This window comes from Cyprinus carpio, chromosome A5 (genome assembly GCF_018340385.1).
Source record: "Cyprinus carpio isolate SPL01 chromosome A5, ASM1834038v1, whole genome shotgun sequence".
NCBI classification, from domain to species: domain Eukaryota; kingdom Metazoa; phylum Chordata; class Actinopteri; order Cypriniformes; family Cyprinidae; genus Cyprinus; species Cyprinus carpio.
Genome location: NC_056576.1, coordinates 5,241,202 through 5,259,385, shown reverse-complemented (window position 1 = coordinate 5,259,385; position 18,184 = coordinate 5,241,202). Strand labels below are relative to the sequence as shown.

At 35.9% G+C, this 18,184-nt stretch overlaps 1 protein-coding gene across 1 annotated transcript in view; it reads left to right on the top strand.

Annotated features, from left to right (window-relative positions):
• plcd3b (phospholipase C, delta 3b) overlaps positions 1 to 17,246 on the top strand; it is a 73,110-nt gene extending 55,864 nt beyond the window's left edge. The window contains exons 10-15 of the mRNA XM_042751906.1: positions 6,408 to 6,558; positions 6,992 to 7,108; positions 7,208 to 7,386; positions 12,313 to 12,448; positions 14,700 to 14,849; positions 14,946 to 17,246. Of these exons, the coding sequence (XP_042607840.1) occupies positions 6,408 to 6,558; positions 6,992 to 7,108; positions 7,208 to 7,386; positions 12,313 to 12,448; positions 14,700 to 14,849; positions 14,946 to 15,079 (867 nt within the window). The 3' untranslated portion in view covers positions 15,080 to 17,246. The remainder of the gene's footprint in view (positions 1 to 6,407; positions 6,559 to 6,991; positions 7,109 to 7,207; positions 7,387 to 12,312; positions 12,449 to 14,699; positions 14,850 to 14,945) is intronic.
• Positions 17,247 to 18,184: the final 938 nt, after the last annotated feature.

Below are 18,184 nucleotides of genomic sequence, written 5' to 3'. Positions count from 1 at the left end.
CATAAGTGGTGGAGGACCACTGCAGCTTGACAGGAAGGAGGGTAGAAGCAAGAGAGAATTTAGCCAAAGTGACTCCACCCATCAGTAACCCCTTACCTACTGACGGATTCTGTCTTTTACGGGACACTGTGCTGCAAAGTGACCAGCAGCTCCGCAATACAGGCAGAGACCCTCATCTCGCTGCCTACGCTTCTCCTCCAGGGAAAGACGGGATCTGCCCATCTGCATGGGTTCTGGTTCAGAGAAGGAAACATCAGCGTCGGAGGAGGTAACAGAAAGGTGGTTCAGTAAATTGGCTGCCTGAGCTCGGCGCGTTCGCTGATCTCTTCGCTGCAATCTGATGTCCACCCGAATAGCCAGATCGATTAATCTATCCAGTGTTCTAGGTAACTCCAGTGCATAGATCTCATCCTTGATATACTCAGAAAGTCCATGTAAAAACATGTCCCACATGCTTCAAGATTCCAACGACACTCTGCCGCCAGGGTACGGAATTCAATGGAGTAATCCGAGACGCTCCAATTTCCTTGGCGTAACTCCGCCAGAAAATGAGCCGCCTCTCTGCCCGAAACCGCCTGATCTCATCTCAAACTTTTTTGATGTCATCCGAGAACAACTAAAATGACTTGCAGCAAGGAAGCTTCTGCTCCCAAACTGTAGTTCCTCAGAGAGCCGGCTGTCCAGAGAGCAGCATTATGACAAATGCTATCTTCGATTTCTCCATAGGAAATTATAATGGTTGAAGGGAGATATACAAAGAGCACTTGGCAAGAAAAGAGTGGCATTGCTGGGACTCACCGGAGTAAAAAGCTGGAGGAGGTAAGCGGGGTTCGGTGAAATGAGTGGCCTGAGCTGGGATAGAATACTCAGGTGGATTAGGCGCATTGTGTTGCTGGTCGGACTCAGTCTGGAAACGTTGTAGCTGGGTGGTAAGCTCTGAGACCTGAGAGACCAGGGCTTGAACAGCGTGATTAGAGGCTGCCATCTGTTCCTCCTGGTGATCAATGCGTGAATTACTGTGAGCCAAAAAGTCTCTTACATCTGATGCACTCGCTGGATCCATTACGGTCAGATCGTTCTGTCACGACACAGAACACAAGATCCAATTGTGAGTGAAAGTAGTCTTTATTAGACAACTCCAACAAACAACAAGTAGAGGTGCAGGTAACCCGACAGTGCAGAGTCTTAGCTCGGGCAGAGAATAAATCCAAGCAGTCCAACCCTCCAGGGAAACTGAGAACAGTAACCAGGCAGGAATCAAACTCGGGAACTGGAAGTTCTGACAGAGAACATGAGCAACAACGATCTGACAACACTCAACAGAAACTCCAGCCAGATATAGGCAGTGCAGATGAGCTACACCTGTGACCGCTCTGATCAGCTTGTCAGGTGTGTGGTAGCTAGGTAACACTGACGAGCACTAGGAGCAGATAGCACCCACACACACAGACACAGAATGAAGACACAGACCCATGAACCGTGACACTTACTGACCCCAACTTTTGAACTATATATCAGTGGTTCTCAGCCATGTTCTTGGAGTCCCCCAACACTGCACATTTTGCATGTCTCCTTAGTTAACGCACCTGATTCAGGACATCAGCTCATTCATTAGTAGAGACTCCAAGACCTGAAATGCAAAATGTGTAGTGTTGGGGGGCTCCAGCAAAAGAATTACTGATATGTATGTTTGTATACATGGGGGGTGAATGAACAGGGCTTTCTTCCACACTCAAAACCCACAACTGAGGTGGCCTTGAGCAAGGCATCTATCCTCCAATTGATCCCCAGGTTCTGCAGCAATAATGGCTGCCCCCCTGCTGCGAGTGTGCCCATGGTGTGTGTGCGTGCTAACTACTCACTGCTTCTAATGTGTGTGCACTAACTTGGATGGGTTGAATGCAGAGAACAAATTCCGGTAACACTTTATAATAACGTTCAGTTATAAGTCATTTATAAATTATTAGTTAATGATGAACGAATCATTTACAAAACATGACTATATTTTCATAAATGATTAATGAGTGGTATGCTAATGATTTACAAATGTGTTGTAAGTTATCTTAAAAAAATATCAAATCATGAAACAAATCAAACAGATCATTAGTAGATGGTTTATAAGTTATTAGTTGATACATTATTCATCACTTATAAATCATTGAAGTATTTGTCAAAATTTTTGTATCATTATCTCAATAAACAATTGTTAATCATGAACAAATGATGAACAAACCATTAGTAAATGATCAGAATTTGATTTATTGATAAAGTTGTAAGCTGGTCTGTGTTCAAAAGCACAAACATGCAGGTATGCTAAAGCACTATTTTTAAGAAGAGTAATTCATTTGTTTTGAAGTGGATAAACATTCATAAATGCCTTAGTCAGGTGATTCCAGTGGGTTTTGTTAAATCCTTTCACTCATCAGCACAGACTTGTGTTCTGTGTGGAGTGTGTGGGATCTAGCGATTAAGTGAAGCTCTCAACTGCTTTTACCTTCCACTGAAGCTCACATTAGGTGCACAGAGTTAAAGACTCCATGTGTGTCAGAGAAGACAGCGGTCTATACCCTCACCAGTCAGTACTTAGTACACACTACAAAGTGTTCAACACCTGTTATAGAAGATGTGTAAACGCATGAATAAATCATTTACAAAGCTTTCTGCATCCCCTAATCTAAAGTGTAAACTATCCATCACTTGTAAATGTGTTACATATCACTTGTAGACCTTCCTTACCTGTTACAAATTATTTGTATATGTACACAAGTCATTTATAACACTTTCTGCACCCCTTAATCTAAAGTGAAAACTATCCATCACTTGTAAATGTGTTACATATCACTTGTAGACCTTTCTTACCTGTTACAAATTATTTGTATATGTACACAAGTAATTTATAACACTTTCTGCATCCCCTAATCTAAAGTGTAAACTGTTCATCACTTGTAAATGTGTTACATATCACTTGCAGATCTTCCTGTTACATGATCCATCTCATTCCATCACTTTAGCCAAGCTTGAACTTGTTTTTTTTTTTTTTTTTTTTTTTAATAAATAAATTAACACTCTGCCACCATTTAATCAGCACTTAATTGTTTATTTTTTATTTTGTTTCCCATGGGACAGCTGGTCACCATAACAGGAAAACCCACCATAAACGTAGTCCATTATTTTGTGCATTTTATTCCAAGTCTTCAGAAGTCGTACGATACCACCGTGTGAGAAGAAGATTTGTTTTCCGTAACATAATCATTATACATTAATAACAGTACATAGCTGCCGTCTCATTCGTTAAAACTTTCAAAATTGGTGCTTCTACACAACGCCACTGGTTTGCGGCAATGACGTCAAACCTCGCTCCTTATTGGCTGTCACTTGTGATTTGCGACCACCATAGATTGTTTGCGACATGCCAAATTGTGTTGAGTGAGATGCAGCACGATGCTTTGAAGGATGGAAATGCAGATCAGGAGAATGTTTGCAGCGATTAAACACTTTAATTTCATTCTGTAACTCACACAAAATTGTTTTGCTGTCAGAACACTGGTAATGTAGCACACACGTCGTTTTATCTGTTCTTTATACTGCTTTTGGTAATGTTTTAAATAAATTATTGTTACTAACGTACATTTATCTGCCTGTTACACTTTGTATATTGTCAAACTTACAACACATTTGTAAATCGTTAGCAATACCACTCATTAATCATTTATAAACATACTCATGTTTTGTAAATGATTCGGTCATCATTAACTAATAACTTATAAGTGACTTATAACTGAATTAATAAAACATTACTAAAATGTTAACTTATCACATATTAATCATTTATGAATGTATAGTCATGTTTTGTAAATAATTAGTTCATCATTAACTACAATGAAGCAGCCCCTCCTAACTTTACTTTCATGAGTGTCTGCAGGACAAATTCCAAGTATGGGTTACCATACTTGGCTTTCACGTAACTTCAGTTTACTTCACATGCTATCACTACTCATTTCATGGAATCAAAAACATCATCAAAATCTTACACAACAACAATTTTTTAAATCAAGCAGACCAAAAACAATAATGTAATCAAACAATAATATATTAAACCATATTATAATAGTTAGGATTCATTATTATTATTATTATTATTATTATTATTATTTATTTATTTTTTTCCCCGCCGTAAAACTGATCGTGCAGACCAGACCATAAATCCTAGAGACTTGAAACTTGGCTAAATGTTAGAAGTCAATCTGGGGAGAACCTATCAAAGTCTCAGCCCAAATGGCCAATAGGGGGCACTACAGCGATCAAAAACGCGTATTTGCTCATAGCTCCTAAACTGCTTGTCGTAGACTCGAAAATTTTACATTTCTGGAATCTTTGGGTCAAGGCAAATTTCTAGCGATCCAAAACCTACTTTTGTGAACTAGTCCTAGGTTTTTCGCCCAATCAGAACCAAACCACTGCAGAAATGTCCTTTGGACAGTGAACATCAATAATTATCAAAAAATAGTCAATTCAACTCACTAAAAAATTGCGCAGATCTGCCACTTGGTGGCGCTATAAGATTGAAAAAACTGTAACTGGGTAACCACTGGACCTTTTTTTACAGTGTCTTTGTCCAAAGTGGCACAAGTGTCTATGAGGACATTCGCGTATCTAAAAAAAACATGGCCACCATTGGCCAAATAAATTTAAGCACCTATTTGACAAGGTTAACGATGGACGATTGGAATGAAACTCGGTGGGCCTGTTCGACTCATGGCCCTAAATGTCTGTAAGAATTTTGAAAGAAATCGGCCACTAGTTGGCGCTAACGAGTTTCGTGGCTCAGTAATCACGTGGTGTTTCACAGATCCACACAATATGCATATCATTTGATAGATCTGCTCATATAGAGCAACTTTGCCTCAAGAGCCATTGCTGTCAATCAAATCGTTCATTAATTATTTACAAATATGTTTGAAAACTACTTTTGCAAACTAGTCCAAGGTTTTTTGCACAATCTCGATCAAACCACTGCAGCGCAATTCTCTTGACACGCTAGATCAATAATTATATTTTAAAATTTTTTTTTTTTTTTTTTTTCATTTTGTCCTTTGGTTAGCTATAACGGAGTCATTTATAAAAGGGGCATGGCCACATACAACCAAAAGCCTATAAAACCTAAACAAAAACTCAAACCTTTACAAAATTTGGTGTCAATGTGGCAGATGACTCTTAACAAGCATGCTAAGTTTCATGGAAATCGGACCATAGGTGGTGCTATAACAGTTAAAAAGGCCTCAAAAACACAAGATTTCTATGGTAAATGGCCTCAAATTGGTTGAAAATGGTCATATATTCACAAAAACACTACATCTTCATATCATATGATAGATCTCATTCTGAACAACTTTGCCTCTGGGACCAATGTTGTCAATAAAACTGTTAATTAAGTATTCAAGTTCATTTAAAAAAAGCTACTTTTGCGAACTAGTTTAAGGGTTTTTGCTGAAAATCAATAAAACCACTGCAGTACAATTGTCTAGACTCATTAGGTCAATAATTATATAAAAAAAATAATAATAATTTTTGAAAATTTGCATTTGGACAACTATAAACCGGTCATTTTATAATATGTTCTTTACATAGTGTACCCAAAGGCCTATTAATACAAAAAGAAAGCCCACAAATTCTAAAAACTGTATAAAATAATGCATAATTGCATTCTAAACAAGCATGCAAAATTTAAGAGAGATTGGGCAAAAAATGACACTATAATAGTTAGAAAGGTTAAAAACACAATTTATAACCACTTGATGGCAGGGAAAGACCACTAATGGGCTTTTTAAACTGTAAAACAGTACTGTTCATAGAATTACTTATGGATTCTTGCTTTAACATTATAAAATAACTGTTACAACATTTTAAATATCACCGAGTCAAAGTTTACCATTTTGTTCATACAGACATATCAGTTTTTACAATTTTGCCAGATTATGATTACAGTGAAACCTGAAAATGACATCTAAACTCTTAAAAAGAGAAGACTTGCAATAAGTTTTTTGTCACCTATCACTTTTTTTTCAAATATCTATATCTGCAACAAAATGTGTGTGCGTATATATACAGTATATTTGTATGTATATATATATATATATATATGTGTGTGTGTGTGTGTGTGTGTGTGTGTGTGTCTGTGTGTCTTTGTGAATATGCTTATAGAATATTAATATACTTGTTTAATAATTTCATTTCAGTGTGCGTGTATGTGTGTTGTGTGTCTGTGAGCTTATTCTTCATTTTGGTTGTGTTTAACTGTCAGCCATACATCCAGGTTGGCCAATACCACCTCAAAGGCCTTAATGTGCTTGAACCCCGGTAATCACTGCTTGCAGCTATATTTACATTTTGTTTTTGCTTTTCCTCAGAGGGATTGCAAATTGAGTCCAGAGCTGTCTGATCTGGTGGTGTACACCCACAGTGTTGCTTTCAAACAGTTTGATCCATGTGCCAAGAAACCTCCCAATGAAATATCCTCATTCTCTGAGAGTGATGCGCTGAAACTAATCAAAGAATCAGGTACTATATGCAAGTTCTTCCCTGTGGATTTAAAATAACAATTAAGTATTTTAAAACATTTCTATCTCACAGAGTAATCTCCTACACCTTTCAAATTATGTATTGTGTTTATTAGCATTCTGCCATGAAGTTATAATAACAAATTTTGGAATACAATAGTCCTTTGTCACGTTATGTATTATTTTATGTATCTTTAACTACACACAATTATTATTATTATTATTTTCGCATAATTAGACGAAAATGACGTGTAAACCGAAGTGATATTTGCCTTGATTTCTTTTTTCCACACATAACATCTATAAGTAAAACATCATGTCTACAGTAAAAACAAATGTAACTTAAACAGTAAATCAAAGATAAAAAAATTTATCCTATTTTTTTGTTTGTTTGTTTGAATGGTTCCAAAATGGGTCTTTCTTTTTTTTCATAGGGAAGTTGTTTGTACGCCACAACAGCGTGCAACTGAGCAGGATCTACCCATCTGGTCAGCGTGTGCAATCCTCCAACTACAACCCTCAAGACATGTGGAATGCTGGTTGTCAGATGGGTAAACATTTAAGCAAAGAAAACATGCAGGCTATGAGAATTTTTTTAATTACCGTGTATTCCACATTTATAAACAACTGACAGAAAAATTATTTTACAGTGGCATTGAACTTCCAAACCCAATGTGAAGAGATGGATCTAAACAGAGGCCGTTTTTTACCAAACGGCCGATGTGGCTACTTGCTAAAACCAAGCTTTATGTGCCAGCCTGATTCAGAGTTTAACCCAGAAAACACTGGGGGAGGCCCTGGCCACAATCCAACACTGCTTACTATCAAGGTATACTGTAGCACTAAACAGAGAGGTCCATATCAAAACAAAACCTCACGAGGCTCCTTGATGTCACACTGTTACACATTTGACTTTCAAATTTGTCTGGCAAAAATTGTCTGATGATGTATTATAATTAAATGTCCAGTGTACAGCATAAATGAGAACACCCTCTGAATAAATACAAAAGATGTATTTTCTTAATGATCACTAATACGATTCATGCAAAGATGGCAAAATTGAAATGCATTTAACATGTTCTTAACCCTAAAAGGGGCGACCTATCCTGTCTCATACAAATATTTCATATTCAAAGGGTATATTGTAGGTCTCATTTCTTGGTTTCATGTTGAAAGGGTGTTTGTTGTGAATATTTAGATCTGGTCACTTTATTCATCTACTAACCTTCAGATAAAAGTTGATATATTTCACATATTTTAAATATTTGGATGGGACTTGTTTAAATAGTTGTTGTTAAGCATTAGCTCATTACGTTTATGTTGAAATTTTATGAATTTAATTTTTATATTTTTCATAGTCTGTCTGTAAATGTTTATATCCCCCAGGATAGGTAGCCCCTTTGGGGGTATAAATTTCAGCAACAGTCATAAGCCTTCCACTCATGGAGTCGGTTTCATGATCTGTTGATGATCAACTTTTTGTGCAGCAGCAACCACAGCCTCCCAGACACTGACACCTTCAGAGAGGTGTAGTGTTTTCCTTCACCGTAAATCTCTTATTTAAGAAGGGCCCACACGTTCTCAATAGGGTTTAGATCAGTTGGTGGGGGGGGGGCATGTCATTATTCATTCATCTTTAAGGCCTTTACTGGCTAGCCACGCAGTGGAGTACTTCGATGCACCCGATGGAGCATTGTCCTGCATAAAAATCATGGTCTTCTTGAAGGATGCAGACTTTTTCCTGTACCACTGCTTGAAGAAAGTGTCTTCTAAAAACTGGCAGTAGGTTTGGGAGTTGATTTTAAGTCCATATTCAACCCGAAAAGGTCCAACTAGCTAATATTTAATAATACCAGCCCATACCAGTACCCCACTTCCACTTTGCTGGCATCTGAGTTGAAGTGGATATCTGTCTTCAGATATTTCTTGGCCCAGTCTTAACGTTTCAACTTATGTGCCTCGATTAGTGGTGGTCAGGTTTCAGCCTTCCATACCTTGGCCATGTCTCTGAGCACTGAACACCTTGTACTTCTGGGCACTCGAGGTAGGTTGCAGTCTGGAATTTGACAGCACTGGAGGGTCCCTGGTAGCTTCACGTTTGATTCTTCTCAAATATTTGGCAATTAATAAATTCATTGCAAATGATGATAAGTGAGAGATGGACAAACAAATTTTCCCCAAAAGCCTGTTGTGTCACATTTGACATTTACATTAACATGGAAAAAAGTAAGGTTTTTTTTTTACATTAAAAAAAATTATGTATGAATAATCAAGTAAAGTTGCTTCAGTCCAGTAAATGTTAATCTTGCATTTACTTTATAAAAATCATTAAAGATTTGTTTGCAAAAAAAAAGCATGAACTATCAATCACACTCTTGTTGAAGGAAGGCACACAAAGATGAAGGTAATCCAAATTATAGTTAATATTAATACAGCATACACAACTAATAACCGGCAGCTAACTGAACTGAAAGGGGAGCTTAAGTAGGGTGGGATAACGAGGGACAGACAGGTGAGGATGATAACTAATCAAACACAGGTGAACTGAATGAACTAATCAAAGGAGGACAGAAACTAAATGAAAACACAACAAAAGAAGTCAATGACTGTGACAGTACTCCACCCTCCGGCCAGGTGCGACTTCACGCCATAACAAAAACAACAAAGGATGGGACAAAGGGGTGGAGATGGGAAGGTAACAGGGAATGGTGAAGGGCAGGCAGAAAGGCAGGCAAGTGGATGACAAAGGTGGCGACGACGGAGGGAGGAACCATGGCAGATGAGATGGAGGGAGGAGCCAGGATGGAGACAGTAGGAGCCAGGAACTGGTGGACTGACGGCCATGGTGGAGAGGAGGGAGCTAGGGATTAAAATGGGCCATGGCAGAGTCTGGGACTCATAATAACATTTATTAGTAATCCAAGATGATGAATATTCGTATAAAATACAGGGTAACACAAGCAGCATATACAACTTATAAACGGCAGCTAGGGAGAGTATGGTGAGATAATGAGGGACAGACAGGTGAGGATGATAACTAATCAAACAAAGGTGAACTGAATGAACTAATCAAATGACGACAGAAACTAAATGAAAACACAACAAAAGAAGTTTTGGTCATATTGATCATTTATAGGCCCTAGAAATGTGCATATTAAATATGATACAGTATGCTAATATATTGAGAAATTGGCATTATACTAATTGTTCAAAATAATAATAATAAAAAAAGTTTAGTTTAAGGTGTGCGAGAATTAATGTTTAAAAAAAAATTGGCTAAAATACTGTTAGATAAACATTCTTTTCATAGCTTTTGCTGGCTTTGAGACACTTGCAAAAATTAATCACTAAATGAAAGCTTAAAGTGAAGGCCTTCTTGTTTCAGGGGGCCTTGTCACAAGTCCATTGTTTTTGAATGTATGTGTTACTTTTGCTATATTTTTGCAACACAACATTTTATGACTAAGAAAATCTTTTTTTTTTTTTTTTCTTACTTGTTTGGTAAATGATCAAGCAGACATGCTGGAAAATACTGTATCTCTAAAGAACCCTAACAAGTCTTCTATGTAAAGAGTAATTGCCGAATTTGTTTCAGAGGGGATTTACTCATTCTGCTGTGCACTTTAGGTGAAAGGGTGAATTCAATAAAATAGCTGTACATCATCATTCACTTCAGTCAAAGACTGTGACAACAACTACATGGGCTTACTGATCATTTTTCAAGTGCTTAAATCTTTTTTGGTGGAAAACAATCTGGGCCCGTATTCACAAAACATTTTGTCTTACCACTAAGAGTTCTCCCAAATAGCAGTAAAAGTTTTTAGCGAAGAGTTTTTTTCTTAAAACCTATTCACAAAGCTGCTGAGACAAACTTTTACTAATGAATAGACAGAAGTCTTAAGCTAAGAGTAAGGGCGGGGTTGACCTCGTTGCTATGGATGATGTCAGCATACTTACTATTTATAAACACAGTAATTGGCTGATAGTCTCTGTCAGAAATTTATTCATAGAAATATTGTAGAGCACAATATTATGTTGCCATATTCAAATAAAGGTTTTAAAATAAAAATGTTAATTGCCACATTCAAATAAAGACTTTAAAATGCAGGCTAAGTGTCTCTAATTGAACAAGTAGGCTATATGTTCAGCTAATTGTCAGCCTCTTATATGTATGCTTCTCATAAACAATTAGTCAATATGCATTAGGGCTGCCCTCGACTAAAGATTTTTCTCGTCGACTAGAAGTTGTTCATTTTAAGCATTAGTCGACTATTAGTTGCACTTTTATAAAAAAAAAAACAAACAAACATATAAATCATAATATTGAGCCTTTAATTGCCTACATAGCCTAATAAGCGTTCAAGCGCACACAAAAAAAGGCTTGCCACAGCGCACCGGCAAATATAATAATTATGAATTTGTTAGGGAAAAACAGCAAGTACACTGCATTAATGTTTTCATTTATTGTAACGTCGTAATTTATTGTTACACTAATGCTTTCTGTTTTTAGTTTAAGAGATGAAATCTGCAACATTGACTCATCTCCGCAGCACCTGTATGCAAGTTTCATACGGATTACATAATTTGAGAATATTTGTTTTCTGTTTGAATTTGTTCATTTAAAAGTTTCACTTTCTATAGATATATTTTTGTGTCTGTAATAAGGCAAGCATCCATAGAGTTTCAAAGTGACGTGCTCAAGTTCACAGAGTCCAAGACGGCAGAAAGCGCATCATGTTTGCTTTAATTATTTTACAAAAATGCAACATTTCGTTGCTATTCTGAGTGCACACTAATAAATGTAGAGTCTTTACAGATACAAAAGATGCATAACTCTTATCTGTATGACCAAAAATTAAGTATTTTAAGAGCAAATGATCGCAGCGGCGACTCCATCTGTCCTGCAGTAGCCCAAGCGCACTACTGTTCAGCTTCCGCACTCCACACAAACATGCAAACTCTTTTTTAGGCTAACATTCGATTGAGCTGCCATGTAAAGTTGCTACTACATACATATCTCAGATGATAAGCCATATTTGAGGTTGATGAATGTTAAGTCAGCATATGGATGTCCTGCCCAATGTACTAGCCTATATTACCACGTAGACCAACCGTTAACGATTTGTCCATTACGGACTGAGTGATTTCGCCACTTCATGTGGATTTTTTATTTCTGTGACTAAGTGACTAATAAAATTTTGGTAATATGCATATAAAAAGCCTTTTAATTAGCAGAATAATCATGGTTTATAGTAAGACATGCAAACATAAAAAGAAAACCAAACTGGAGGTGAGAACAGCTAGCCTATATATTATAATAAAGATTTGGAGGTGGGATAACCTCCAAACCAAAGCTGATACATTTTTTAAAGCTCATTATCGTAAAATGTTTCTAAAATGTTTATATATTGTGAGGTGGATTGCTGGCAACAGCCATTTTAGAATAGTTCATATTTGGTCTTAGTGACTTAGGAGTCCTCTTCACTACTCCTAACATTTCACAGATTTAGGAGCTAATTTTAGCTCTAAAAGGTTTTGTAAAATTCTCTTAGAACAAAAATTTAGGACTGACACACCCATTATTTTTAAGATTTTCTCCTAAATCGGCAATTTAGGAGCTACTTTTAGCCTTAAGATGTTTTTTGAATACGGGTCCTGATATTTAAGTACATTACAATAAAATTGCGGCAGCATACATTCCCATATTTTTACCATTTTTATTGCCATATATGCTCATATTTTTGTCTTGTTTCAGGTCATTTCAGCCCAGCAGCTGCCTAAACCTGACAAAGTGAAGCTCAACTCAATTGTAGACCCTCTTGTATGGGTGCAGACTTATGGGGCTTCCATAGATAACAACACAAAGAAGACACACCGCATCGGCAATAATGGTACTGCAGTATTATTAGAGGGAACCAATTGTATCTGTTATTTTTCTTTATCTCCTTTTTCATCATCATCTTCTTCTTCTTCTACTTCTTCTATGGCAGCCCATAGAACCACTTGTGGGAAAGTTATCAAATTTGGCACACAGGTAGAGGGACAGTCTGAACCATAACCACAGCAAATTTGGAGTCTCTAACTCGAACCCTCTAGTGCCACCAACAGTTCAAATTTATACTCCTGTTTATGCTTATAACTTCTGAGCTATAAGGATCTTTTTCCCTCTGATTCCTTGCCTCAAGATGATTTGATTGTACCCAATGACATCATTATTCATCATGAAACTTTTTCCACCATTTTGAAGTTTTCAAAAAACCTTCTTTTTCGAACTCATCCTAGATGGTTTGTCTGATTTTCACCAAAAGATTCACCAAAATATTGGACATAAAGTCAAACTATTCTCAAACAAAGCGTGAACGGATTCCATGCCAAAATGATTGTGAGGCTATGTCTCCAATTCTTTAGCATATTCAAACCAAACTTGATGTGTGTTATAACAAACATGACCTGAGGGTACCTGCACTCTTTCGGTAGGATATATATAAAAAGAATAGATATTTTTGCTTTTAACACCTGAACTGTTTGGCCAAAGATCACAAGTCTAGTCTTTTTAGATTTGGTCTGACACCAAGTTGAACGATACCCAAAATTTGGTCTTGATAGATTCCTTGGATCATGCCGAGAACATCGATATGAATTATCCTATAATCGGAGGTTATAATCGGTATTTTCTGATCAAGATCAGTTTCAAATTTTCTAAGCAGTTTGAGTGATTTTCACCAAAATTGGCTCAGATCATCTTTAGACCATGCTGTTTAAATTAATAATAATAATAATAATAATATTTTCAATAAACCAAACCGTTTTCGTAAAGCTTGTTAACGAATTTGACAAGTTCACACAAAAATGGAAATGGGGCTATATCTCAACAACACTTTAGCAAATTCTAACCAAACTTGGTATGTGTTATACCAGGCATGACCTGAGGGCACACAAGTTGTTTCGGCACAGCATGACCTACTGATCAAAAGATATAAATGACATTTTTGCTTATAATTTCTAAACTTCAGAACTTATAATTTCACACTTTTCTTAGTAAAAATAATTAGATTGATTGTTAGATTTGGAGCGGCATACCAAATCGAATGGTACCCAGTTGTCCTTTATTGGCCATTTTGAGCATAGATCATTTAGATTTTTATTTATTTATTATTATTTATTTTTTGTAATAACGTTATATTTTATGAAGACTTTAGTGTATTATGAAGCGTACAAATCTTATAGAACAGCTTGCAGGTGAGTTATGAAATTTGGCACACAAATAGAGGACAGTGTAACATTAACCATAGGAAATTTAGAGTCTCTTGTCTTTAAACCCTTTAGCCCCACCAACAGGCCAAATTTTCACTTGTGTTTCTGCTAATAACTTTTGAACTGTAAGGGCTAGAAAATAAATGATTTTTGCCTCAAATTTATTTTTGCCTCTCAAAGAACAATCAAAAGAAGTTTGCTCAAAAATGGACATGAGGCTCTATCTCTGTAACGCTTTAACAGATTCTGACCAAACTTGTTCTGTGTTAAACCAAGCATGACCTGAGGGAACATGAGTAGTTTCACCACAGTGCCACCTACTGGTTAAAAATATAATAATAATAATAATAATAATAATAATAATAATAATAATAATAATAATTTGTTGTTGTTGTTTACAACTTCTCAACAGTTTGGCCAAAAATCATAAGGCTGGTCTCTTTAGATTTGGTGCATCATACCGAATCGAACGATGCCCAGTTTTCCTATGTCAACCATTTTAGGTGTTGAACATTTTGTGTTTTGTAGTAAAATGCTGTATGAACAAATGTATTTAGAAGGTGTTTCCATCCTTGCTCCTGGAGAGCTACCATACGGCAGAGTTCAGCTCTAACCCTCATCAAACATACCTGAACCAGCTAATCGAGGTGTTCAGAGGTACTTGATGAATACAGAAAGGTGTGTTGAAGCAGGGTTGGAACTGACGTCTGCAGGAAGGTAGCTCTCCAGGAGCAGGGCTGTAGACCCCTGTTCTGTAATGAGTAACTAAAGACAGCTGTTTAGCTCTTCATTTTGCCTCTGTTGTGCTTGGCCCCTTAATTGCTGCTTGCAGCTATATTTTTATTTGTTATTATTATATGTGAATAAAAAAATTCTCATTCTCCTCAGGCTTTAACCCCAGATGGGACTGCACCTTTAAATTCCAGCTTCATGTGCCAGAGCTGGTATTAGTACGCTTTAAGGTTGAAGACCATGACTATGCCACCAAGAATGATTTTCTGGGCCAGTTTACACTTCCTTTCACAAGCATGCGGACAGGTATGATTTGATGATTTAAAAATTTTTTTAAATTTTTACTGAACACAAACTGCTCTGTTGTGACTGGACACTCATTCTACAACATCTGTTCTGCAGGTTACAGACATGTTCATCTACTGCAGGCAGACGGCTCTAGCATGTCTCCCTCCAGTCTCTTCATCCACGTTAAAATCACACCATCCTACAGCAGCCCTGCTGGACAAGTGGGCACTCATAGTGACAGAAAATGAAGCAATGAGTTAAAGCACCTGAATTGCCCCTTATTTGAGAAATTACATGTTTTATATAAAATCAAAAGTCAAAATTGCCACCACCAAGTGTGAGAAAAGTTACAATTTATTTAAAAATGGTGCAGAAGCCATTTCACACTTTGAAAAAGAATATGCTTGTTTTGTTTTCCAGTAAAAATAAGTAAATATCCTCAAAAGTTTCATTTTACATAGAATCAAAATGCCAAGATGGAATACAGTGTAAAATAGCGAGACCTGTCTTAAATTAAGTTAACTCTTTTATTTTGAGTATAATTGTGACAATTAAGTATATATATCATTTTACTGGGAAACAAGGTCATACGTTCAAGAAAATTATTATTGTTGTTATTATTATTATTATTATTATTATTATTATTATTATTATTATTATTATTATATAAATATATATGTGCAGATTTAAGCATATTCCAAAGGTACAATGTTAATGCTGTTATGTAATGTCTTAAAATGGCAAAGCAATACATTTGATATGCACCAGCCCATGTTATATAAATATTGTTACATTTCCTAATGAAACGTTTGACTATGCAGTTAAGAGTGGAACTGACTCAGAGATGAAGCATACTTGTATATGTTGTGTTAGGAATCATTGAGTCGAGCCAGTGTAATCCTTATGTACTTAGTACAGAAAGAAAAGCTCTCTAAAACTACAGCACTTAGATGTCAACACAAAGACAAGTAAAGAAAGAAAAAAAATAACATTTTATTTTATGTGTGTCATATTGCCAAGTTAACTCTAAAACCTTTTAAACTTTTATGTTAAAATATTTACAGCATTTGACTGATATTTATAGAATAGTTATTTTAAGGATATTTCTCTGTCTCGAAGTGCAGTTTTGGCTTCAGTAATTTTAGTCAATTTAGAAATGCTTGAAAATACCTGATTGGCCAATATGATATTAATATTAATGAACATAATCAATGCCAAGTGCTCTGTCATATAGTCATTTTAAAAAAGCTAAAGTGTCATGAAATGGAGAATCAAAATAAAGAGATTTTTCTACATTAAAAACATAATGCAAGTTTCAGAACTCAAACTAACTCCCCAGTAAAGAATTATAATTTTCTACCCTTCTGAAATGCCCAGATTTAAAATTTTAAGAATCGTGACATTAATATTATCCCCAACAAGACCCTTAATGTGCGTCATAGTCATATGTAATCAAGAAGGTGTGTTCTGAACAACTTATGTCTGTCCATCGATCACAATACGGCTGTTAGGTAAAGAAGCTCCTTTTTGGTGCATCATAAGGTGCATTATATAAAGTAACCTAGAGAAACATCAAATAAAAATCTGATGCTGTACTTCATGACCATCATGTTTTGTAAACAAAGATTAAGGAATTCTATGAAAAGGTTTTTTTTTTTTTTTTTTTCTTGATTCTTGATATCAGGAATTGGATTTTTACTAGTAACAATGACTATTTTTGATACCAAGAATTACATTTCCACTAGTAAAAATGTTAATTCTTGATATCAACAATTAAATTTTTACTAGTTAAAATGCTAATTCTTGATATCAGGAATTAAATTTCAACTAGTAAAAACTATCATTCTTGATATGTAATTGTTTTTTCACAAGGTAAACCATAGGCTGCCATTCAAATTCAATTGTTGATATCAAAAATGGATTTCTTACTAGTTTCACATATCAGAAATACAATTCTTACTAGTAAAAACTTTTATTTTTGATATCAGTAATCACGTGGTTACTAGTGCAAATGGCTATTCTTGGTATCAACAATTGAACTGTTACTAGTAAAAATGTTCATTTTTGATATCAATAATTCGATTGACACTAGTGCAATGTTAATTTCTGATATCATGAATGTGATTGTTACTAGTAAGAAAGCCATTTTCGATATCAGAAATTAATCTCCTAATTATTGATATCAGAAATACATTTTCAGATATCAAAAATAACAAATGTAACATGTTGAAATGTATTTACAGATATCAAGAACTAACATTTCAACTAGTAACAATTGAATTCTTGATATCAGGAATTCACATTTTTACTAGTAACAATGCAATTATTGATATAAAAAATTATATTACTACTAGTAAGAAATACAAAGCTGATGTGTGTATATAGAATTTTAACTAGTACGAAATGCATTTATATATATATATATATATATATATATATATATATATACACATACACATATATATATACACTCACCTAAAGGATTATTAGGAACACCATACTAACACTGTGTTTGACCCCCTTTCGCCTTCAGAACTGCCCTTAATTCTACGTGGCATTGATTCAACAAGGTGCTGGAAGCATTCTTTAGAAATGTTGGCCCATATTGATAGGATAGCATCTTGCAGTTGATGGAGATTTGTGGGATGCACATTTAGGGCACGAAGCTCCCGTTCCACCACATCACAAAGATGCTCTATTGGGTTGAGATCTGGTGACTGTGGGGGCCATTTTAGTACAGTGAACTCATTGTCATGTTCAAGAAACCAATTTGAAATGATTCGAGCTTTGTGACATGGTGCATTATCCTGCTGGAAGTAGCCATCAGAGGATGGGTACATGGTGGTCCATAAAGGGATGGACATGGTCAGAAACAATGCTCAGGTAGGCCGTGGCATTTAAACGATGCCCAATTGCCACTAAGGGGCCTAAAGTGTGCCAAGAAAACATCCCCCACACCATTACACCACCACCACCAGCCTGCACAGTGGTAACAAGGCATGATTGATCCATGTTCTCATTCTGTTTACACCAAATTCTGACTCTACCATCTGAATGTCTCAACAGAAATCGAGACTCATCAGACCAGGCAACATTTTTCCAGTCTTCAACTGTCCAATTTTGGTCTAAATGCATTGAAGCAACTGCCATGTGATTGGTTGATTAGATAATTGCATTAATGAGAAATTGAACAGGTGTTCCTAATAATCCTTTAGGTGAGTGTATATCTGTAATAGTTTTGTCGCCCTTTTAACATTTAACCACATGCAGGATATGACTCGTTGATATCAACAATTCAATTGTTGATATAAGAAATGCCAATTGTTGATATCAGGAATTACATTTCCACTAGT